This window comes from Bactrocera neohumeralis, chromosome 4 (assembly GCF_024586455.1).
Source record: "Bactrocera neohumeralis isolate Rockhampton chromosome 4, APGP_CSIRO_Bneo_wtdbg2-racon-allhic-juicebox.fasta_v2, whole genome shotgun sequence".
Classification (NCBI taxonomy): Eukaryota; Metazoa; Arthropoda; class Insecta; order Diptera; family Tephritidae; genus Bactrocera; species Bactrocera neohumeralis.
This window is the reverse complement of record NC_065921.1, coordinates 88,529,768-88,554,793: the sequence shown is the minus strand read 5'-3', so window position 1 is coordinate 88,554,793 and position 25,026 is coordinate 88,529,768. Positions and strand designations below refer to the sequence as shown.

At 40.9% G+C, this 25,026-nt stretch overlaps 4 protein-coding genes across 4 annotated transcripts; 1 reads left to right on the top strand and 3 right to left on the bottom strand.

Annotated features, from left to right (window-relative positions):
• Positions 1 to 228: 228 nt before the first annotated feature.
• LOC126755692 (dehydrogenase/reductase SDR family member on chromosome X) lies at positions 229 to 10,720 on the bottom strand. The gene is made up of 6 exons (XM_050468440.1): positions 10,019 to 10,720; positions 3,922 to 4,136; positions 3,612 to 3,719; positions 1,353 to 1,526; positions 1,083 to 1,290; positions 229 to 1,017 (listed from the first exon to the last, which is right to left on the bottom strand). Exons 2-6 carry the CDS (start codon positions 4,094 to 4,096, stop codon positions 621 to 623), a joined length of 1,062 nt encoding a protein of 353 aa, XP_050324397.1. The 5' UTR covers positions 4,097 to 4,136; positions 10,019 to 10,720; the 3' UTR covers positions 229 to 620.
• Positions 10,721 to 11,613: 893 nt separating this feature from the next.
• On the top strand, positions 11,614 to 14,630 carry LOC126755975 (uncharacterized). The gene is made up of 9 exons (XM_050468717.1): positions 11,614 to 12,028; positions 12,153 to 12,284; positions 12,599 to 12,751; positions 12,834 to 13,021; positions 13,251 to 13,366; positions 13,426 to 13,856; positions 13,924 to 14,064; positions 14,124 to 14,290; positions 14,382 to 14,630. Exons 1-9 carry the CDS (start codon positions 11,719 to 11,721, stop codon positions 14,508 to 14,510), a joined length of 1,767 nt encoding a protein of 588 aa, XP_050324674.1. The 5' UTR covers positions 11,614 to 11,718; the 3' UTR covers positions 14,511 to 14,630.
• A 170-nt stretch (positions 14,631 to 14,800) lies between these two features.
• LOC126755176 (cuticle protein 16.5-like) lies at positions 14,801 to 16,198 on the bottom strand. Its single transcript, XM_050467560.1, has 4 exons — positions 16,030 to 16,198; positions 15,590 to 15,913; positions 15,467 to 15,525; positions 14,801 to 15,208 (listed from the first exon to the last, which is right to left on the bottom strand). Exons 1-4 carry the CDS (start codon positions 16,039 to 16,041, stop codon positions 14,977 to 14,979), a joined length of 627 nt encoding a protein of 208 aa, XP_050323517.1. The 5' UTR covers positions 16,042 to 16,198; the 3' UTR covers positions 14,801 to 14,976.
• A 3,413-nt stretch (positions 16,199 to 19,611) lies between these two features.
• LOC126755896 (cuticle protein 16.5-like) lies at positions 19,612 to 22,448 on the bottom strand. Its single transcript, XM_050468620.1, has 3 exons — positions 22,353 to 22,448; positions 21,571 to 21,840; positions 19,612 to 20,826 (listed from the first exon to the last, which is right to left on the bottom strand). Exons 1-3 carry the CDS (start codon positions 22,446 to 22,448, stop codon positions 20,467 to 20,469), a joined length of 726 nt encoding a protein of 241 aa, XP_050324577.1. The 3' UTR covers positions 19,612 to 20,466.
• Between the last annotated feature and the right edge of the window lie 2,578 nt (positions 22,449 to 25,026).

The window sequence follows — 25,026 nt, the reverse complement described above, 5'->3', positions numbered from 1 at the left end:
AGGCAATTGTGCAAACTCCGATCAAAGTTCTTGTAAGGAATCGTTTGTATTTGTGCTGGATATTCATCAATAGAATCAACTGAATTCACAACGGTAAAACACGAACTTGTTTATCTGTAATCCCGTGACTTTCAGAACATTAATAATTCATAGAAAGCAGTTAACAGCTGTCAAAACAATATCAGCTGATTAGATTGTCATAAAAACTACAATTAAAAATATATACGGTTATTTTTCATATAAAAATATAAATTTATTCACAGATGTAAATAAACACAATTGTGGTTTAGTTCAACTATTAGCATAAATACACTCACATATAAATGCTTTTTACTACGGCTAATACAGATTAATACAAATGTTATTTGTGTTTGGATCAGTACTACTTCATAAAAATATAAATAAGAGAAATCGGAAGGCTATTGCCATTTAGATGGAAATAGTGTGTGCTGTATATAATTCTACAGAAAATACAAAACTTGCGAAATCCAAAAGTGATTTAACTGGTATGTTGGTAGTGGCTTAAAAATATTGGAAAAGAATGTATAGTATGTGTGTTTTATGATGGAAAAGGAAAATACGATGGCGTATAGGCTATATCGTTGCTTAGCTGCTTTGCATCAAATTTTTCCATTGCCAAAATCTTCGATTTTTAACAATTCGCACGAGAACTTGAATAATTTCTCACATTTGGCTGGATCCTTCGCATCGCTATGCATTTGGCCGAGTCCACCATTGCTCAAGTAAGTGCCACCCTTGCCTTCCAACTTGGGGTCGATGGCGGCAAGGACGACGGTGCGTGAACCCTGTTCGGGATTTTTGAATAAAAGCTTCTTTACGAACGGCACATAAGTGGTGGCGCTGTGCTCGAACAGATCGGTGTCCACAATGCCCGGATGCACGGCATTCACCTGCACATGCGCAGTCTCCGCGTTCAAGCGAGTCTGCAGGTGACGTGTAGCGAGAATTTGTGCCAACTTCGATTGACTGTATGCAGTGCCGGGATAATAATTTTTGCTGCGGACGAAAAGTGTGTCAAATAATTTCGAAAAAACTGGTGAGCCACAGTTGATTGTACTTACAGGGCATTGATGTCGTTATAATTGATGCGTCCAATCAAATTCACGCAGGACGAAATGTTTACAATGCGCGCGTTTTTGCCCGCTTTGCCCGCGGCCTTTAGCTCGGGCAACAGTAGATGTGTAAGCAAGAAGTGACCCAAGTAGTTGGTAGCGATATGCGATTCGAAGCCATCGGCGGTCAGCTTGAAGGGCGCAAACATGATGCCAGCTTTGGATGTAGAATTTTTAGTTTACCTTATAATTTTACAAAGAGGCGAATTTTAAACTCACCATTGTTGATTAGCAAGTCTACTTTGTTAAAGCGCGCCTTCACCTTTTCAGCGAATTTCTTAACGGATGTGAGATCACCGATGTCAAGTGGCTCACATATCAGTTCGCCGCCGCTTGAGGTGAGGTCGACAACGGAAGTGACCGCAGCTTCGGCGCTGGCTGGCTCACGCACACCTGAAATACGAGCAAACGGTCAACATGAGAAACGAGCTTTAAAACTAAAAATCGTGCCTAAATGTATGCTATGCGAAGAGTTGAAGACAAATTGCACGAAAGTTTGAAGCATACTTTTAGGCATAGCGAACGTTCATAACGTTAACGATCAAGAAAAAAATGTGACCAACTTCCGTTGAAGCTTTTAAGACTATAGACGTTTGTGTAAATCGCACATTTGCACAAGAAATTTAAGCTTTATAATTTAACAATATTAGTCGCCTGACTCAGCTAATTAAAAATATGTTCACGTCTGCAATAAATTCTACACTGTCTGTTGGTATTGAGTGATGAGTTTTTGTTGCCAACGAATTGTCGTTCTGCAAGTCAACGAAGAAGCTTTGCCGGCAAGGACGCTTACAACGCGCATGCGCTATGGACTTGGGGTCTGCGAGTGAAGCATGCAATCGTTTAACATTTAACTCACGTACAAATGAAATCTTAGTACACTTACAATGCCCATATAATATAGGTGTGTAGTCGTTTTAGGTATACTGGAGAGATTTTTTTATCAAAGCAAAATATTTTCATTTCTTATTTTGATATTGGACTCAAAAACTTTTTCATTTGAGGAGATATTTTCACGAAATTAAGCATCGGTTATTGTATAGGGTTTTTCAATAAGAACGCTACAAAAGTCTGTGATATCTGTGAAAGTACAATCGTTACCATTATGTATGGAACTTGAATTCTTTTGCATGACTACCACGGGCACGCATGCAGAAGTCCAGATGCTGAACCTAACCTTCGACGGTTTTCAAGCCTAAATCGGCCGATACTGCTGCAATTTCACGTTCGATATTCGTATGAAGTTCATCAATCGTCGCTGGCTTGTTGGCATAGACCATAGACTTGACGTAGTCCCACAGGAAATAGTCTAACGGCGTCAAATCGCACGACCGAGGCAGCCAATTGACTGGATCATTTCGTGAGATAACACGTTCACCAAACTTGGTTTTCAATAAATCGATTGTGAGAATTCACTGTGTGGCTTGTGGCGCCGTCCTTTTGGAAACACATATTGTCCAAGTTCATATCATCCAATTCGGGCCACAAATATTCAGTTTTCATTGAGCGGTAGTGATTCCCACTCACAGCAACGTGCCGGTCTTGATCATCACGGAAAAAGTACGGCCCAATGACGCCGCCGGTCCATAAACCGCACCGCATGGATAACGTGTGGATTGCTGCCTGACCAATAATGCATATTTTGCTTATTGACGAAGCTATACAGTCAAAAATTAGTCTCATCGCTGAAGATAGTTTTTTGATAAAAATCCGGATAATTTTTCAAGTTGTTGCTCTGTCCAATTCACGAATGTACGACAAATCTGGTGGTCAAGCGGCTTCAGTTCTTGCGTCAATTTGATCTTGTAAGGATGTACATATGTATGTCAAGATCTTTTCGCCAGATTAATTCGCCACAACGACGTCACAGATGTGCCCAACGCTTGAGAACGACGTGTGGGAAACTGATTTGCGTCTTCCTCAATCGATGCGGTAGCAGCAGCAATATTCTCGACACTGCGGGCACTTCTTTGTCTCACTGGCACGGGAACACTGTGTATTCGAACATTTTGTAGACGCTCAACTTGACGACCATAAATTGTAGCGATATGAAAGTTGAAGCCACTGACTTCGAATTTCGGTAGTAAAATTTAATAATTTCGACTCGTTGTTGGATCGTATATCTTTCCATGATGAAATGGCAAACCTTGCTGAAGAGAAATGTGAAAAGAGCGGAAAATAATATCTTTGCCGTCGTTTGCTGTCCCTGTCGGTCTACTTTTGTAGCGTCCTATTGAAAAACCCTTTATAAAGCAATGATGCAATCTTCGAAGAAATTGTTCATTGGAATCACTATAGCATATAGCTGCCATATAAACTGAATATATTTGATTATATTAATATATTTATAGGCATGCTTTTAGATTTATTAAAAACATTATCATTTTCGAACGAATAATTTGAATAGCGTGGATTTTCTTTTAATTTTAACAACCTCAATTTGAATCAGCAGCAGTAATCAGAAGGAAACGAACTTACCCATTATAACCGTTATATCACAGGCCAGTAGTTTCTCCACAATGCGAAGTCCAATGCCACGGTTGCCACCCGTAATTACCGCTACACGTCCAGGTTGCTTATAAAGCGCTAAAGTAAAAGCAAAATATTTGTGCTCAATTAATGTACAGTCAATAAAAGCTAAATTTAACATTATGCAAGCTTAATTTAAGCTCATTTAGGAATGCTATATCGAACAATTACTTTAATTCTTCTTCTTTACTGGCACTTACCGAGGTTTTAATTACTTCAACTACAATACATAAAATGCTTAACTGACATTAGAACTCACCAACGCGATCGCGTGATCGATATGTGAAATCGTGTATCAGGCCTACGAGGCCAATGTATTGGTAGCGCAGCTCCGTTTTCAGCTCATACCAGTTCTTTGGCATCTCCTTGGAGGTTTTGGCAAAATAAAAGCCGCAGAATAATATCACGAATATAATAATAAAGCAGGTCAGCATTTTGGTTGGTTCTACTCAATTCGTTTTAAGGAAGAAAGAGCTGTAAGAAAAGAAAATAGAAAACAAAGTCAGATTTTGCGACATTTCAATGCTTCAGTAGAACATAGAAATTGTGATAAGCGCCACAAACTGCTTCTACTGATAACTGTCGCATGACGACAGAAGATCAAAGTTCAACTATGATAAACCGCTTGCCGGCCGGCTGCCATCGCATTCGCTTATATTTGTTTGGTTTATTCATATTTGTATGTCAGACTTTGACAGGCAATCGGATGACGCAGCGTGCTTGAGACATATTTGGAAGTGCGTGCTTACAAGTTTCTATTTTACAGAGGCATTTTCATGGATTCTTAACTTTATAAATGACCGAAGACAATTCAGTGACTTTTTCAAAGAGGGTATAAAATCGATTTCAGCACATCTTTAGCGCAGAATACTTCCTAGTTCTGTTCAAACTGGTTTTAACAAAAAAATTGAAAACAGCAAATTAGCATAACAAAAAACAAAACAAAAATATTGTAAAAATAGACAAACCCGTTTAAGGAACGGGAGCTTTGCAAGTTTAATTATCCGCAAAAATGAGCCTACTATCGAATACGCATGTCACAATTAAAAGTGAGTTGGAAAACAAGAACAAAAGTGAACGTTGCCTACGCCGAAGCCAAATACCCTTCACAAATGACAGTTGTATGGTATAGTGACCCGATCTGAACAATTTTCTCTGGAATTGTAGCGTTGCTTTGGACAACAATTCATGGCAAATTTCGTTCGTGAAGTTGTCTTATCAAATGAGCGAGTTTTACATACACGAATCTAATTTGGATTAGTATATGCTATAGTGTTTCCGATAAATTACCATCTTCTTAAGAAGTAAAGGAGCAATAGCTTTGAGTATGCATATACGGAACGCACCCGAATAAATATCCACCCAAAGATTGTCACTGCAGCTGCATTCCATACAATTTTTATACTCTTGCAACATGTTGCTACAGAATATAATAGTTTTGTTCACCTAACCACCTAACTGTTGTTTGTATTATCTAAAACTAATTTAAACAGATATAGGGTTATATTTAACGGGGTTTTCAATAGGGACATTACAAAAGTAGACCGATAAAGACAGCAAACACGCCACAGTTTTTTCGCTCTTTTGACATTTCTCTTCAATAAGGTTTGCCATTTCATCATGGAAAGATATACAATCTAACGAGACGAAATTATTAAAACTTACTACCGAAATTCGGAGTCAGTGGCCTCAACTTTAAGAGCGCTACGTCCATTTTATGGTCGTCATAATCGTCCGGTCAGAACAACAATTGCGCGTTTAGTGGAAAAATTTGAATCCACAAGCACAGTCCAAATGTTCAAGTTCTAGTGAGACAAAGAAGCGCCCTTAGTGTGGAGAATTTTGCTGCTGCTAGCGCATCAATTGAGGAAGACCCAAATCAGTACCTCAAACGGCGTTCTCAAGCGTTGGGCATCTCTGTGACGTCGTTGAGGCGAATTTTGCAAAAAGATCTTGACCTACATACTTACAAGATTAAATTGATCTACTTGACCACCGGAACCGTCGTATTTTCGTGAATTGGGCTGAGCAATAACTTGAAAATGATCCGGATTTTCATCGAAAAATCATCTTCAGCGATTAGGCTCATTTCTGACTGAATGGCTTTGTCAATAAGCAAAATAAGCGTTATAGGTCAGGCAGCAATCTACACGTACTCCATGAGTCAACACTGCATCCCGAAAAAATTATGGTTTGATGTGGTCTATGGGCCAACGGCGTCAAGTCTATGGTCTATGCCAATAACCCACTGACGATTGATGAACTTCGTACGAATATCGAAAGTGAAATTGCAGCAGTATTGGCAGTCGAAAATTGGGTTCAGGGTCGGGCAGGTAGTGGCCCGAACTTTCTTATTTATTTTTCTTGCTGTTGTTTTGCAAATTTCGCATTTTTGGTTGGCTGTGGCACGTGGTATTATGATCTCAAAGCTAATATTGCCTGCTGCTCTAGAGCATTTCAAATATTTTCGCACTTTTGTTTGCAAAATTCAACGGCGCATGCGTGTGCTCTTCAAAAAGACTGTAACCACAGCGCTTTCTTATCTCGATACTTGGCTAAAATGCTTGTTTACACATCCATTTGTACCGAGTGTGCGCACCTTCACTAGCGAAATTGAGGCGCGTAAGCGTGTCAACGACGCCGTAACGGTGCTGTTCGCGCTGCAAAGCACTTGCTTGCCCTAACTGTGTGTCCACAGCAATGACAAATATTCTGAAGATGGGAAATATGCATAAATTATTATTGTCAGTTAAATGCCAGTCATAACAAAATGCGTTGAAAGTCAAGCCTTAAATTTCCACAAGGGAGCTTTTTGTCATAAAGTTATTTCAAAGCACTCGAATAAAATGTAACGCCATAAAACTGTAGGAATGCCGCTAGTTGTACAAATAGTTGCACAAAGTTGTTCAGTTGTCACACCTTTTGTTGGCTTTGGCAAATAGAATCTTCTCCTGTTTTATTATGTTTATTTTTTACTTTAAGTGTTGACTTCACGGTTGCTTAAATTGCACTCTAACTAACTAACTAACTAACAGGTGTAATTCACTACCGCCGAAAAGTCAACAAATAACAAAGCGACACCTGAGATTGGCTTTTGTACTTTCGAACTTGGAGACTCTTTGCAGCAATAATGTTAGTAACTGGATAAATACATCATAAGAACGCACATTAACCTAACACTTGGAAAAGGTGGCTTTGCTTAGGGCCCTTTAGCCTTGGCACAATGTTTTGGGCGGTAAAAAAAACTCTTATATTTGCTGGAAAAATGCTAATGACGCTTGATTTATTTGAAATATAAAAATTTTAAATATTTTTTTTACAAACTGGTTTTTTATTTTTGGACCACACGCGTGCCCTCCATTGCACCTTGTACGGAAGAGCTGTATTACGAAATGTTACAAAGTTGATGCGTCACATATACATATTTATAATGCCAATCAAACAAAAAGATAAAAAACATAAAATGTTGAAACTTTTGTAACTATATACATATGTATTTACATATGTAATGGCCCACTCGTAGGTCAGTAGCATTATGAAAGGTTATTGTGCCAGATGCCAAGTACAATTAAACCGAAACTAGTTTCCCTACGTTGACCTGTTGGTCAGTGACGACTTGACCATGAATCTCGACACACAGGAAGCTCTTGATTCAACTGGCTGCTTCAGAGATGTGTTTGAAAAATCAAAAACAAGAAAAAATCTTTACTTCAGCTGCACCGAAACTGTAACACCCTTCACAAATAAAAAGTCTGGAGAGACTGATAGTCTGGTATATAAGGAGGCGAATTCCGAGGGATCATTGTATTGTAAAGGTAGGTCAGTTGATACTGCCATGCATACTATCGTGCCATGGCTTGAGGAAGCCATTAGGATTAAAGAATTCGCTGTTGGGGCCTTCCTTGATATTAAGGGAGCTTTAATAACGTCCTGTCGGAAACAGTCGTAATGCTCTGGACGGTCTAGTGATCTCTTTGCACTCAGTAAGGCTAGCTTCTATATGTGGGCGTTTTAATAGGCCATTGTCCAATTGGCGTCCATGTCCTAATCTGGTTGCCGGTGTATAAAGGGGTAGCCGGCAATGAGCTGGCCGACGAACTAGCGCGCTCTGCGGCAGCGTCCAGGATGGCAGGGTCAGAACTATGCATCGCAGTGACGTCCCACACTCTGAAGTAGCTGTTTCGCACGGCGGAGTGAATGGGGAGAAAACAGCACTGGCAGCAGGCAGAAGGAACTTGCCATGCCAAGCTGCTTTTAGGAGGGTACAACCTCGCAAGATTGAGGAAATAATCAACCTCTAATGAGACAAATTTCGCCTCCTTGTCGCGCTTTATACAGGGCACTGTAGGCTCAGGAAGCACTTGTCTAATATGGACACAATTTCTTGCGCAAACTGCGGTTCTGCGACATGGAACAGGAAAGCCCAGGACACATTTCTGGATTGCACCATCCATAAAGGCCCTAGAGTCCATTTACGTGGATCACATAACCTCAGTGGCGCCCAGCAGGCTCCTGAAATTGTTTAAGATGCTGTACCTTGGTGACCATATGTGATATAGAGGAGGGCACAATAGACGGTAGGGCGCAGTGCACAACCCCAATCTTTACTATATATCTATCTATCTAATAATTGGTATGTGTGATTTTTTGTCGATGTTGTTGTTGTAGAACTCTGTCGAATCGACCGTCCCCTTGGCCGGGTAAAAATCCGGGTCAGTTACGCCTACGTAGACCCGATTGTCGTTTATCCGTTATCGGTGGTTCGACAAGTGAGCAGCTTTGTGCGAGGAAAGAGAAAAAAGATTGGTATCTCCAAACTGAGGGGCTAGGTCGCGTTTTTACAAACGGACGGATATGGCGACGCAGCTCGTCATGCCGTTCATAGAAAGTGTTAATGTATATCTTCTATAGGGTCTTTGTCACTTCCTGCTTTGCTACAACATCGTGACAGACCTAATTTACACTGTTCAGGGTATTAAAATACTAGATGACCTTAAAAACAAACGCGTTTGTAAACCAATATGTGTTGAAAATGAGTGTTTTGGATTGAAATGCAGTCAAACATACATATTAACCAAAGAGAGACTTTAAAATAAAAACAAGATTTACATAGAAAGCATACACAGAAACACTAATAAGCCAGAGAAGAAAGTTAAAACCAAGGCAGCTCACTCGAAACATGAAAAATTCAAAACTGTTGGAAAACAAAGTAACTATTTCTGAGTATAAATACATACGTATGTATGTATGTGTGCACAAGATGTACAATTTGCTGAGTACAAAAGTGTTGTTCAAAAGAAAATGCAAATTTGAGTCGCGATGACATATGGTCGAACACTCGTATGTGAATACGGCGGTGTGTGTGTGTGAATATGCTAACAATGAGACAACAATCGCCAAACACGAATATGGCTAATAAACAAATTAATGCTGACTATCACTGGCAAAGTGCCATGGAAATTGAAGGTAGGAGAAAGAGTTTGCAGCCAGAGTATAGCTTAAAAAGGTGTAGCGGAGAAAATACTTAGAGTTCATTGGCAGCGGTTGGGCACAGAACACAGCATGAGGTTTAGAAACTTAATAAGAAACTGATAGCTTGTTGCCCAAGTGAGAAATGCTAATATATGACAAACCAGCATAGCTAATACTAGTTGTGGGCAGGAAGTGGTTAGTTTTATTCATAAATTTTTAAAATTTTATTTGAATTTCAATTATATTTTAAACACACTTAACGTGCTACTTTAAGTTTTGCGCCAAATCACAGATTTTATTGAAAATGTGGAATATACACTATCCTATATAAACCTAAGAAACAGCTGCCAAAGGCGAGATGCCAACCGCTAAAAAGCGCAGCACGCCACGAAATAGCAGCGTGTGTGAGCGTGCAGTTAAGCTGATAAGCCGAACTTGTGGGTTAGTAATGCCGTAAGACAGAAAAATATTTTGGTAGACATACATACATGTATAAAAGTATACATATTCATGCGCGTGGCTGTATAGAAACAAAGCAGAAGCCGCACCAAAAACTTTCTTTTTCCAACTACCTAAATGCGTGTTCGTATCTGCGGCCACCAACGTTTATATACCTTGAAGATACACCTTTACGTATGCTTACATGCATATGTATGTATATATGTATGTTTATACAACAAATATTGCTTTTGGTGACTTTTTGGATGGCTATTTAATAAACTTTTAAAAATGAACTTAAATATATTAGACTGAGGTGTGAAAGTGTGCAGACAGCGCCAATGATTTTGAAGGCGTACATTTGTACACTTAAAAAATGTCATCCAGCTAAAAACTGATTAATTGGTATTAATTTTTTATACAAAATGTAGGAATATGCGACTTACCTTAGATATTAATAAATACTTTAGTATTTGATGTTGATTGTTGCTGAATTTATGTTGAGTGCTTTGTAACTCTCGCCGCACGCTTTTTACGCTTGTACGTATTTGTAATTAATTGTTCAATGATAATTGCTCATAACGACCACGTTTATGTCAAGTCATAACAGTTCATTTAATTGTTGTGTCAATTAATTTCCCTCCAACGCTAAATCACTTATCACGTTTGGCGCAATGCTCGTATCGTTCCAATTGCACCTGTTATATACCTACATTTAATATAGCAACACTTCAATCAGCGCGTTCCCGTCAGAACCGCTCGCGGAGAAAATCTAAATGTGACTAAGCGCCAAACCTTGCCGGCACGTCTTCAAAAACCACATAGCTATCGCTTCAAATACAAGCAAGCATGTTGTGTGGAGCTATCTCCCCAATAATAACATAATATTGAGCGCAACTCTCTGTTAGCTTGTCGATTTCATAAGCAGAGGAACTGAAGCAGCAAACGAGATTACCCCAGCTGAGCGCCACTGGCAGCAAATTATAGAAATAAAATTAACTTTTTGTTGGCGCATTCACTTTAGTTGCGTTAAATATGTGCGCTTTACTTCACTAGTTAAATTGTGTAAATTTATTAATACAAGAATTCTCCATTGCTACTAAAATTGAACTCAATTTTCTCTTCTCCATTTTCAACTAAATTCGCGACGTGCCGCTGTAAACACAACGTCAACACAGCTGTTTAGACAGCTGACAGCTAACAGCGTTGCCACTGGCTGAACGTATTTTTTTAATTTGAACGTGGTTTTTATTTGATGGATTTGTTGAGACATTTGTGAGTAGTTTTTAATCTTTGTTGAAACTGTTATGTTTGAAAGATTATGGTACTATGGTCATAGCTTTCGTTGGTTACTCTGATTAAAATTATATAATAATATAATTATATATAATGAACTCGTTTATTTTTAATTCTTTAAATTTCGAATTATTAATATATAAGGGACTAAGCGATTAGTAACATAAGTGCTTTCTGTGTTTAGATAATTCTTGAAAATTATTGATTTGTTTTCTTCAAATCGCAATTTCACCCATCTCTCTTCCAACCTTCTTGGCAAATAGCAGTTCTAAAGACCGTTTTCTCCATGTTTGGTGAGCAGCCATCTGTCAGTTAAGTACTGGTTATAAAAAAAAGAATGAGTTTTGGTTAAGATCTGGTTAAAAAGTTTTTGTTTTTACCGAAAGAAAGTCTTTGTTAATTTCTGGTTAAAAAAGTTTTTGTTTTTACCGAAGTAAGGAGTCTTGGTTAAGTTCAATTAAGTTCTGGTTAAAGAAAAAGGTTTTTTTTTTTTACCGAAAGAAGGACTTTTGGTTAAGTTAACCAGAACTTAACCGGAACTTAACCAGAACTTAACTGATAAGTGACTGCTAACCAGACATGCAAAAAACATCGGCAAAGTTTCATATATTCAGCAAACACTGTGTGTTTTTACAGTTCCTCAGCATACTCAAGAATGTTTTGCTGATAACTTCCCACACACTTGCTCTCAGCCTTAAGGTTTATCATAACTCAGCGGCGATGCTGCAGCTCTTTAACTGCTTAACGTTATATCCCGAAGTAGTTGCTCTGGAGCATTCGCTGTGAAACGTTGAAACAATTTGAAAAGTAAAAATAATCTTATAACGGCATATCATTTGCAATAGTTGCAATGCATTTGTATCGCTTATGTAATAACTTTAGTCTGGCAGTATGCATTATAACGTTGCTCTTCCTGCAACTCAGCGCCGCCAACAAATACAACGTGTCCTTGGCGCAAATGGATACGTGCAAGGAGTTTCGTATAGCCAACACCGGATATGCCTACACGCAATTCTTTCACATACACAAATTGGCCAACAACAAAGTGAACGCCAATGAACGGTTGCATTTGAAATTTTACGTGCTCGCGCCGATGGATGCACACATCCTGTTGTCGACCAACGACAGGCCGCTCTCCAGGGACCGAGTCTATGAAGTGGGTGCGTAATGGACAACAAAATACATACACACGCTTACATTGTATGTGTGTGTGCATGTGGTTGAAATGAATAATGCAAAATACTGAATGGAATTTCTTTGTGCATTTCTATTTTATTTTATCAGTGATTGGCGCCGGCCAGAATTCCTTCTCCTCGATACGTAGTCGCATGGCCTCGATGCGCGTCTCCACAAGTACGATGCCAAACATTTTGACGATGTACGATCCGACGCCCATCGAAATCATACAAACGAAGGGTACGTTCATGCATATATGTATGTATGTATGTATGTAAATGCATATATACCTTATATATATGTATATATGTATGTATAAATGTGTATATTTAGATGTGTGGGAGTGGCATTGTGCCAACATACTTTGTAAATATGTGTAAAAAAAAGGAAAAAGTGTCGGCATGTATACATATAAAGAAGTGTGAGTAAGCAGCTGATAAGCCGAGCGTGGTTAAGTTAGGCTGAAAATATCTCGTGTGCACATGTCTCGCTGTCCGCAAACAGATTTCCGCAAATCCACTTATGTGTGAGTGTGTGTTTTCTTTCTACCGCAGATGGCACACTTTCCGTTTACATTCCGGGTTTGAAGCAGGCACCGCTTTTGAATTACACGGATCCCGCGCCGCTCGAAATCAATTATCTGAGCTTCAGTAGTTTTGGCTCGACGCCGGCGAAATGGTACTACGACTGTCAATTCGATGGCTTCGGTAAGCGTATGCGTTTTTAAACAATGTGTGTGTGTGTGTGTAAGTGTATTTGTTTATCTCGAGAAAATGTTGTATTTCGCAGCTGAAGAAATGGAGGAGGAAGCACATGAGACCGACCTTTTTCACTCCCTGCTAGCGAATTTGACTAAGAATTTCGCGAACGAGTCGGTGCCCATGGATCTGCAGTCGGTCAACTTCGCATTCCAACTGAAATCGGTCGTTTATAATCATGAAAAGTCCATTCTACACACACGCTTGCATTTATCGTTGGTGAGTAGCGTTGACATTGAAATCATAACGGGAAGTATAGCTGTATAAGGAAAATTATGAAATTAGCGATTAAAGCTCTAGTTCTAGATCTGAGCTGAGAGTTTAGTTGAAGCTTTACCGCCTCACCGGTTTAATTGTAACTTAGAATATGTGTACTAATGAGACCTTACTCATGCCTTCTCTTCCTCCATTCATCCATTGTTTTTTTTTATCTCGCGCTCCTGATTAGTATTGGCAAGATCCCAGACTTGCCTGGGATGCGGATGCATTTGGTATTGCCGGCGTAAGTTTCGGCTACAAAGAAGTACCGAAAATTCTTTGGCTACCAGATTTAATAGTGCTCAAGTAAGTTGGCGCTGTTCACTAACAATATAACAGTTTTGATATGTTTTTCGGCTCCGCAGCGCCGCCCACGGCAGCACCACACAACGTGAACCCGATATCGGTTTTATGCTCTATGCCAACGGCAACGTGACCATGATCAACACGAACGCCGAATTCGTGACTTGGTGCGTGGATACGAAACAAAACTGGCCGCATGAACGCCTCAATTGTGGTCTAATATTGGGCATAGAGTCATTTTCGCCGCGCACACGTGAGCCGATCACCCTGCAATACGACAATAGCATGCCATTGCCTGTGGAACCGTTCAGCATGCTAAGCGAGTGGCATTTCAGACAAATAAGTATATCGCAGATTGTCAGTGCAGCGAGCAATACGAGCCGTTATGATACCCAAGCCATTGCCCAATCCATGAACGGCGACATATCGTTGGATTTCACGATCGAAAGGAATGGCGCGTTTTACCGGAACGTTTACACGATGCCAATTTTGGGTAGCTATGTCGCCGGATATGGCGCAAATCAAGTGTTTCACAATGTCGCTATGGTTTTTCTTTGCAGCCTGTGAGACGTTGCTGGTTTTGTCTTTCTTGCTTCGCGGCTATCGACGCGGTGGTCTCATATTGGTGGTGTTCTTCGTCATCTCCATGGGTTTGATGTTCGTCACAAAGCATGCACCCACCGCCTATATACCGAACATATGTGAGTAGTTGGCACCTACGTGCAAAATTTTGGAACTATCTGCTCTATTTTTATTTTAGTGAAAGCTTATCGTCATGTTATGCGCACCGCGGCCTTCTGCTATCTATTGCACGTGGCTCTGATCTGGCTGGAGCTCTATCCTCCCAAGCCGAAACCGTTCGATTGGTTGATGTCTTTGCTAAATGTGTCGGCTCTGCGCTTGTTGCTTTGTATGCGCTTGGCCGATGTAGGTTTCTAACTTCATTTTACCAATCTTCGTTTGTATTTGTTTAACATTTTTGTAAGCTAAAATCATTTATTTTCCTCCGTCAATTTAGTGCGATCAATATGTGAGCATTCAGACACATCCTTGGCGCGAGCTGGCTAAGATGATCAACAACTGCTGCTTCATCGTCGTCAGCACTTTGTTCATAATCGTCGACATTCTGTTTTTACCGAAGTTCTAAAATTCTTTGGGTTTCAAACGGATGCTATGAGTTTTACTAAAATTTTTGGTGTATTTTAATTATTTGATTGTATTTGTTTATAAAAATCACAAAAATTATATTTTTTAACGAAAAATTTCATTTCATATTGTTTTTATTAAAAGTATATACAAAGCCTTGTAATAAATACAATACATTTATGCTTGCATTTATATATGTATTATATGTATATGTATATATATAATGTTGTCATTAACCCTTTGATAGACAAATTCCTTGTTATTTTGCACCACATTCCTCAGTTACGCCATTTGGAGCACGCGATCATGCAACTTATGTGGCTGTTAGATTAATTTTTTATTAAATATCAATGCGTTTTGCATTTATCCTTCTTTTCCACTACACCACGTGATCGTGATGTGGTCTCGGCTTCGGGTTCTTGCTATAGTATCCTTTTCGTTTTGGCTGCACATCGTTTGTAACTCATTTAATGGTAGCCGTGACCTAAACTGAGACCGCCTCCGTAGCTGATGGCTGGAGCAGCATACTTCACGATGGATGGGGCAGCTGCAGCGTAGGAGATCGAGGGGGCGGCTAATTTAATGGCGGGTGCAGAGTACGAGATGGCTGGAGCAGTTGCGGCATAAGAAATGGCTGGGGCGGCTGCGGCGTACGAAATAGCTGGTGCCGGTGCGGCATACGAGATGGCTGGGGCGGCTGCGGCTAATGAAATGGATGGAGCGGGTGCGGCGTATGAGATGGCCGGTGCGGCAGCATACGAGATGGATGGGGCGGCTGCGGCCAATGAAATAGATGGAGCAGCTGCGGCGTACGAGATGGCTGGCGCAGCAGCGGCCAATGAAATAGCTGGAGCGGGTGCGGCATAAGAAATAGCGGGAGCTGCTACTGCAACTGGCGCTGGAGCTGCTATGGCAACTGGTGCTGGAGCCGCTACGGCAACTGGTGCGGGAGCTGCTACGGCTACTGGTGCGGCGGCGGCGACCTTAACGACAGCTGGAGCGGAATGCTGAATAACCTGAGGGGAGTATGGAATTTACAGGATTATAACAGGATCCTCTTTCTCTCGCCTCTGAACTCACTTGACTGAAGGTAGAGTAGCTGGTGGCGGCTGGGGCTGCTTTCACGATGGTCGGTGCGGCAACTACAGCAGGTGCGGATACTACAGTAGGTGCGGATACTACAGCAGGTGCAGATACTACGGGTGCTGCAGCAAGGCTGATGGATGGCGCTGCGTAACTAATGGATGGGGCGGACTGAGCAATGCTAACAGCGGGAGCGGCATAACTTATAGCTGGTCCATGACCTAAGCTCCCTAAGCTCAGCGCTGGTGCTGCATATGATCCATGGCCCAAACCCAATAATCCAGGGGCAGCGGTGGCGGCTGCGATCAAACTAAGTACGATCTAGTGTGACACAACGGAAAGGACACATTAAAAAAGGTGATTAGAAGCACAGTAACGGCATAAACATAAGCACTTATGGTCACAAATTTCGACTAGAACACACGCGTTATCCTCACCAGATATTTCATGTCTGGATATGAAGGCGTTGCGGAGGATTAAAGTGATTTATTTGCGAACTCTTTCACACGTCTATTGAACGCACGCACACGATTTGCTTGCTAGTCGCTCGGTTGGTGGAGAAGTCAACTGTGATTACTAAGCTGACAAGCAGTTACTTTTATAGTTCAACGCGTTCGATCGTAAATTAGAAAGATTACATTGAAGAGCGCAAAAACGTAGCGTAAAAGTGAAACAAAAGCAAGTAAGGAAGAGCCAAGTTCGGGTGTATCGAAACATAATAATCGTTTGTCGCGTCTAACTGTTTTTGTTTGGACGAACCACGTCCAGGACGGCCATCAACATCTACTGATAAACAACACGTCGGGAAATTGGTGCTTGAGAATCGACGATTAACAGCCAGAGGTCTTACCAGCATCGTTGGACTTTTGGAGGGATCAGTGAAAACCTTTTTGAAATATCGTGGAAAAGGTGAGCAGGAGTTGAAAAAACCAAGTCGCGCAAATCAAAAATGAAGGTTATGTTAATACTTGTAGTTTTCTTCGATAATCGAGAAGTGATCTACTCCGAATTCTTTCCGACCGGTCAAACTGTCAATTAGGAATACTAATTGAGTGTTATGTGTCATTTGCGAAGCTATTCGTAAAAAGTGGCCGGAATTATGGGTCGGTGGGCGTGGCAATGGTTCGATTTCAGCCAGCTGAAATACTAACCGCTTCAGGTTGGCAAGTTCTCAAGTTTTTGCTATTACATATGGTCCGACGGAGACAACACATATTTTCCTCTTGACCATACATACATACATACATACATGCAAATCATTATATATCTCGTTTGGATGTTCCAAACAACAGTTAGCCCAAAAAAATTAGTATACCCTAAGCAACAGGTTGCGACGGTATAATAAATAACAAACAAATAAGGGCGCAAAAATGCACAACCACCCAAAGCAGAGCGACTGCAATCGGATTTTGAGGCGCTCGAAGCTTTTTACAACAAAAGAAAGACATGAAGCCCGAATTCGCGCCGACGACTAGTGGCTCGTTTTGGCAAGATGTGGCGGCGGAATCGATTCTTATGCTGCTGCTTGAAATGTCTGCATTGCTCAGCGCTTGCTGTTTCTATTCTGAGCACTTAGCAATGTGTGCAAATGCCAATTGCAGCCAGAATTGTAGCAACATGCGATCTCCTATGGTCCGCCGTCTGCCGTCAGCTCGGCTGGCGTCATGCACCCTATGTTTGGTGACAAATATGTATGTGCGAAATGAGTGAATGAATGGACTTGAGATTTTCGTTGCTATGACCGAAGAGTTTTTGAAGACTTTTTCCGTTTGATTTGCAAATTCGTATTTAAACTGTGTTATTAGTTTCTGAGGTGAACTGCGTTATATACTGAGCTGATAAGTGTGATGCACAAAATGGAAATTTGAAAGTAGAAGACTAGCCTCTTATTAATGGCCTGCCAACAAATATTCCCACTGCTCAAAATTGTTTGAGGCAACTTAGATGCCTGTCACTAGCACATAACGGGTGTTGTTATATTCTTTTAAATTGCTCTGACCCAGATTTTTCACAAATAGCTTCCGAACAATGCGCGGTTTCCAACAGATTCCTTTTATAGGCACGCCATGCTCACTGTTATTTAGATAATTTACTTGAAAATTAATAATTCATGGGACTTCCTTATTTGAAAAATAGTCATGGGAGCAAAATTTTAAGAATTAAAGGTGTTTCAACCACATTTTATTAAAAATGTCGACCAAAGAGTTTGCAATGGCCACGCCTAACGCAGACTTTGCGACTTGGCTGTTATTACGAAATGGAACTAACCACATGAACGTCTTATTAACAGAGTTATATTGGATTTATGGTAGAGTCATTTTGGCAGACCAATAAATAGAGTGTAGATTGTTAACAAACCAAGCAACGTGGACCCTTAAAACACATAAGACTCCAGCTATATCCATTCGAGGCGAAACCGTTCGATTGGTTGATGTCTTTGCTAAATATATAATATGTCTTTGGGTTTCGAGGTTGTTGCTTTGTATGTGCTTGGCCGATGTAGGTTTCTAAATTCATTTTATTCAAGTATTCGGTTCATATTAACGAATACTTTTCGTTTATTATTTCATGGTTTTTATTGGCTAAGATGATCAACAACTGACATCTTGCTTTTACCGCAGTTCTAAAACCATGTATTATATTTTACTTAGAGTGCGTTTACAGACGAGGTCTTTTGTTGCCCGAACTCGTAGTTTGTTGACGAGCGGTAACGAGAAGAGGAAGAATTCTGAAAGACACAAACGACACTGCCTTGCTCATGTTGTTGTATTCTTGTTCAAAACAGTTCACAGCCGCACAGTTCTGCATTCCTTTTCCTGTTGAAATTATTGCAATGGTTGCCATTTGGTTTCAAATATACCTACAGGGTTTGTCCGAAAAGTAATAGGACTGAGTCGATTTAAAAAAATTTATTGAACCAATCTTTACAATTCTTTAAAAACTTTTAAAATAGGCTCCTCCTGCGTCGATGCAGCGCTGCCAGCGCGATTTCCAAGCCTTGAAGGCGTCACGGAAGGCATTCTCCGGAAAAGCTTTGAGAGCCGAGGTGCATGCTGCTTGGATCCCCTTTCCTCGGCCTTTTCAGGCAATGAAACAAAAAAGTCCGGGGGCAACATCTGAGCGGAAGCGTTAGGATGCCGGCCTTGATTAGGTAGCTGTTGACAAGAAGGCGCTGTGAGCCGGGGCGTTGCCCTGGTGCAGCTTCCAATCGGCTGATTTGTCTTGTCGGACCCGATTGACCCTTTGACGGTTTGTCCAGGAGGCACAAATTAATGGTGGACGATGCCTTTGATATCAAAAAAAGACAACGAGCATCGTTTTCGCTTTGGATTTGCTCATTCTTTCGGTCTTCATCAGCGACCTCTTCCCGGCCCTCCAAAAAGGCCTGGTGCCACCGAAACACACCACTTCTTGTTAAAGCAACATCTGGGTAAGCCTTCTGTTTCATATCAAAAAATTTCTCTGTCGCAGATTTACGAAGTTTCACACAGAATTTAATCGCGTATCGTCGCGCGAAAATCTTTGTCCTGACTCTCCAGGTGCTCGGAGGCAACTGACCAGCCGCTCGTTCATTACCTAGAAACGCCCTCTTCCGAATCCAGACGGTGCGCGCACGCTCCGAAGTACAGTCGCGGCAGAAGATAATCAGTCCTATTACTTTCCGGACAAACCCTGTACGAATATACACAATATAATATAATCTTTTACAAAAGAAAAGGCTGATTACGGTTAAAAATTAGCTAACGAGAAACATTTTTGTGTACGGTGTACAAGAAACATACGAGAAGCTGAGGATATGATGCGAAAAAAACAGAAGATTGCCCGAGTGGAAACGCCTGTGTGTAGGCAATGGGCAGCATCAACAGATGATTTTCTTTTTTCGGCGGGTAAACGCAAACATAGCAGGGAAAGCTAGGTTTTTATTATTATTTATAAATATTTGACTAATCTTTCAATAAAAATCACACAAATTATATTTTTTAACGAAAAAGTTCACTTAGCATTTTTTATTCCTTTTTTACTTAATAGTATATACAAAGCATTGAAATAAATACAATATATATTTATGCATGTATGTATGATATCCTCATTAAACCCTTTGATAGACAAATTCCGTATTATTTTGCACCACATTCCTCAGTTGACGCCATTTTGAGCACGCAATGACGCAATTTGTTGTTGTTGCTGCTGTTGTACATGTGTATATTTTGTTTGCCATGCCATCGTGAACTTAATTTCGGCTTGCCATAATGAATATTTTATTCAAACAATTATTTATTTAGTTGAATACATTTGAAATAGAGAGATTAATGAAAATGATGAAGAGAACAATTATTGCTGAGAGCGTACAACGGTGATTTTCTGCCACTCATCATACGCTCTTACACTCCACTCTCCTCTTATCTGCATATATCGTGCGGCTGCTTGCTGTCGTTCTTGTTGTTTGTTGTTCTTGCTGTTGTTGTTATTGAACATTGTTGTACTGATGAATCGCTTTTGTTGTTGTTGGTTCTTATTGTCGACACATTTGTAATTCATCACAACAATGACAAAAAAATTCATTGTAAAGTAAGGCGAATTCCCATATTGAGAGCAGGGAAATATATTATTTAGATCTTTAGATCTGAGAAAATCTTATTAAACCATTTAGTGACTACCAAAAAACAAAAAAAAGAGCAAATACTTAAAAGCGCTGACCGCCAAATGGCCGTCTGACGCTATAACGTAAAGCATGTAATCCGTAATTCCATAAATCCTTGTTGCATTCATCCTTCTTTTCCACTACCCCACGTGTTTGTGGTGTGGTCTCGCCTTCGGGTTCTTGCTGTAATCGTATATCCTTTCGTTTTTGCTGCAGTTCGGTTGTCATACATTTAATGGTAGCCGTGGCCTAAACTGAGACCGCCTCCGTAGCTGATGGCTGGAGCAGCGTACTTCACAATTGATGGGGCAGCGGCAGCGTAGGAGATCGAGGGGGCGGCCAATTTAATGGCGGGTGCAGCGTATGAGATGGCTGGAGCGGCTGCGGCATAGGAGATCGCGGGTGCGGCTAATTTAATGGCGGGTGCAGCGTACGAGATGGCTGGAGCGGGTGCGGCGTACGAGATGGCGGGCGCGGCTGCGGCATATGAGATGGCCGGGGCGGGTGCAGCGTAAGAAATGGCTGGAGCCGCTACGGCAACTGGAGCGGGGGCGGCGACCTTAACGACGGCTGGGGCAGCATGTTGAATGACCTGAGGCACAAAATTTAAATGTCAAATCAGATTTTATTGTAATGTTTAATTATAATTTAGCTAAATTTTAATCGAATTTGGTGGAAGGCCGGTCCGTTAAAAATATTTTCCTTATTCGGTATAATAATTATTTGCGGTAGATCGGAATTACACAACATTTCTATTGGCACTCGATACAAGAGACTGTAGAAAAATGATCTGGAATTCTAACTGGTCACTGTCCGATGACGGCACACGTCCGCAGAATGGGGCTGACAGATCGAGAAGACTGCTGTAAATGTTTAGAGCAGGGCACCATGGAAACAGTTGAGCATCTCCTTTGCATTTGTCCCGCATCGGCAAGACTACGCTGTAAGCATCTGGAGTCCCCACGGTATGATACACTGGAGGAGGTATCGATATTGAGGCGACAGAGTCGGTTAAAATTCGTGTCAAGCGCCGACATCCTAAAGGATGACTGCATCCCTTGGACCTAGCAACTGAACTCCATCTGGTATCGCAAAGGACCAAAACTAGGCTATGTGTGACTTATTGCCTACCAGTTTAACCTAACCTTCACAGCTTTTTGTGCGATTCTGAATCATTTCCACTAGACAAATGCTTGAAATCGAAATGAAATAACTTTTACTTCAGGGTTACTGTTACCCAACCTCGAGGCTTAGTTACCTTTTACTTTCGTTGAATTGAATATTTTTTGCCTTAGTTTAAGGATTTCGGGACTAAGTCTCTCTCTCCTCAACTCACCTGACTGAAGGTGGAGTAGCTGGTGGCGGCTGGGGCTGCCTTCACTATGGTCGGTGCGGCGACTACAGCAGGTGCGGAGTAAGCCTTGACAATGGGCGCTGGAGCAAGACTGATGGATGGCGCTGCGTAACTAACAGCTGGAGCGGCATAGCTTATAGCTGGTCCATGACCTAAGCTCCCTAAACTCAGCGCTGGCGCTGCATATGATCCATGGCCCAAACCCAATAATCCAGGGGCAGCGGTGGCGGCTGCGATCAAGCTAAGTACGATCTAGTGCGACACAACGGAAAGGACACGTTAAAAGAGGTGATTAGAAGCAAAGTAACGGTATAAACACAAGCACTTATGGCCACAAATTTCCACTAGAACACACGCGTTATCCTCACCAGATATTTCATGTCTGGATATGAAGGCGTTGCGGAGGATTAAAGTGATTTATTTGCGAACTCTTTCACACGTCTATTGAGCGCACGCACACGATTTTCTGGCTAGTCGCTCGGTTGGTGGAGAAGTTAACTGTGATTGCTAAGCTGACAAGCAGTTACTTTTATAGTTCAACGCGTTCGATCGTAAATTAGAAAAATTATATCGAAGAGCGCAAAAACATAGCAAAATGTGCATTCTTGTACGAACCGAATTGAATGTACAAAAGTAAAACAAAAACGAAAAATAGAAAAATAAGAGAGCAAAAACGCACAATCACCCAAAAGCAAAGATATTGCAATCGACTTTTGCGGCGTTTGAAGCTTTTGTGCGACACACGAAAGACGTGAAGCCCGAACTTGCGCCGGCTGGTGGCTAGCGGCTCGTTTTGGCAAGCTGTGGCGGCGGAGACGATTCTTATGCTGCGCTATTGCTGCCGCTTGAGATGTTTGCATTGTCCAGTGGTTGTTGTTTCTATTCTGACCACTTAGCAATGCGTGCAACCGCCAATTGTAGCAGCACGCTATCGCCTATGATTCGTCGTCTGTCGTCAGTTCGGCTGGCTATGAATGCGCACAAAGCATTAGCGGCAAGTTTGTGGAAAATGAGCGAATGAATGGAGTCAAGATTTTCATTGCAATGACATATGAGTTTTTGGAGACTTTTTGTGTTTGATTTGCGAAGCGAAATTAATTTATTATTACTAGTTTGTGGGGTAAGTTGGGGTGGAAACTGGAGCTGCCGCGGCTGCAGCGATAAAGGTAAAAACCGAAAGTTGAAAACCTGCTTGTTTATGCTTTTTAATACTCCCGACGTTCTAAGCTGTCCAAGTTAAATGCCTGTTACGATAGACCTTTTAACCTCATACTCCCTATTTTCTCTTTACTCCTACAATAATACTCCCACAGCCTGAAAACGTTTGCGACAACTGAAATACCTGTCACTGGCACTTAACGGGCGTAGTTATCTTCATTTTAAATTCCTAAAAAATGCACTGACCCAGTTTTTTTCCAAAATAGCATGCGAATAACGCACGGCTTCTTACAGATTCCTTTTAAAGCCACGCCATGCTCTCGGTTGTTAAGATAATTTACTTGAAAATTAATAATTCAGTGCGCTTCCTTATTTGTAAAACAATCATGTCCGCAAAAATGAACGAAAAATTCGGCTTGGAAAAAACAAATAAAAAATTGAATGTAAGGGAATTTTATATTCGGGTACAGCCGAAAATTATACTTGGATAATCTCACAATTTCTAGATGTGATGAATTGAAGGCATGTCCGTCACACTTTACTGAGGTGCCTGTCATATATTTGATCATCTGTGATATCTTATCTCATAGAGTTAACCAAAAGGTTCAAAGCCATGAATATACTCGGCATGAGGGAAGAATATTGAAGTCGCAGCAAAGATACTATCAGGTACAAAGGCCGATTTAAACTAATTGTAATTCAAGTCGAAGTATCTTAAAGGTAACATCCGGTGTGCTTAACGGAGGTGCCTTCTGACGACAGCCTTACCACACGGCGTTCAAAAGCCCAGCGGACCTAACCAATGCGTTCATCAATTGGTAGTGTTGAAAGGACACACTAACCATCTTGGTAGGGTTCGAGGCCCATCAAAAACCTCTGTCTTAGGAATGCAACGCAACTCCACATTCAAATGACAAAGTGTCAGTTATTCCAACCAAAACCACTACCAGGGCTTGGGCTTCATACGCACATTACACGCACACATTATTCACACAAGAAGCTAAGAGTTCTCAGTTAAACGGCATTTAAATGTTCGGTATTCAGACTAGAGGAGATCACACCGCTAACATCTAAACGTCCATCAGTCCAGCTAATTGCCCTAATGTCCGAGTGCATCGGGCATTCTGCAATTATATGCATCCAGTCCTGTACTCTCGCCCCACAAAAACAATCCGACTTATCTGATAGGTGCCTCTAATGCAAAAATGCATTCAGAGCCCCATGCAGAAAAACCAGACTCAGACAGAATAAGAAGCCTGCGTTACCTTCAACAAACCCAACGTCCGAATGGACTCATAAATCCCTCGACCGTTAGGACTACTATCCCAACGATCTTTCCAGCTATACCTGATCCTATCATCTATAAGCCTCCATCTTCCAAGGTGTTAAAGGTAACGTACGAGCTTATGGAAAAATACGGTCTGGGCGACATAATCACTTCAAATCGTTTGTCACGAGGTAATAATTAATAAAATGGTCTGAGAATAATAATGGGTATTGCATTCGTTGAACTCTTTAATATGACCAAACTGCAGCTTTCTTAAAATACTTTCGAAACTCGTCTAATTTTCGTACCTCTATTGCCTTACTGACGTTATAGCTACCTTCACTGGACTTAGTGACTGCTGATTCCATGTAAACATGGGAACTCTGACTTTTAAAGGTATTTTAAAACATTTCCTTAATTAGTAGTTCGAAAACTAAATGCAGATCTCTTACCTTTCCTGAATTAATACTGTTCATGCTAAATGCAATTTCTCTCAGTGTACAAAAGTATGGAGAAAAATGCGTAACGCCATAGAATGAGTCAGTTGCCTGCGAGTGCACAATTAAAAAAATTACACCAAATGTTTGGACAAACAATTTTCGGCTTTACGAAGTAGTTAAAAATTGCAACACGCACTGAAAACCGAAAGAATTTCAGCGACGGGTGCAACCGCATTTGGGCGTGTGGACGCTTTTTGGAGTTTGCATAAAAACTACACAATTAATTTAATACAAAATTAGTTGCATTCGAAACGTATTGCATGGAATTTAGTTAACTTGAATAGAATTGAGTTGAATTGAGACGCAACAGTCGTTACGAAAGGTGCAGCGCCGAAAATTTGAAAAATTCCTAAGTCATGTCTAATACGAAAATGGACATACGAACATGTCAAAGCAATGAGAATTAGTTTGTAAAAGAATTTTTGGTTAAACAATGAATGTGTGGTATTTGAAAATATCAAAAAAATATTTAATATTGTAGAAAATCTAAAAAGATTTGTACAATGGTCTCCC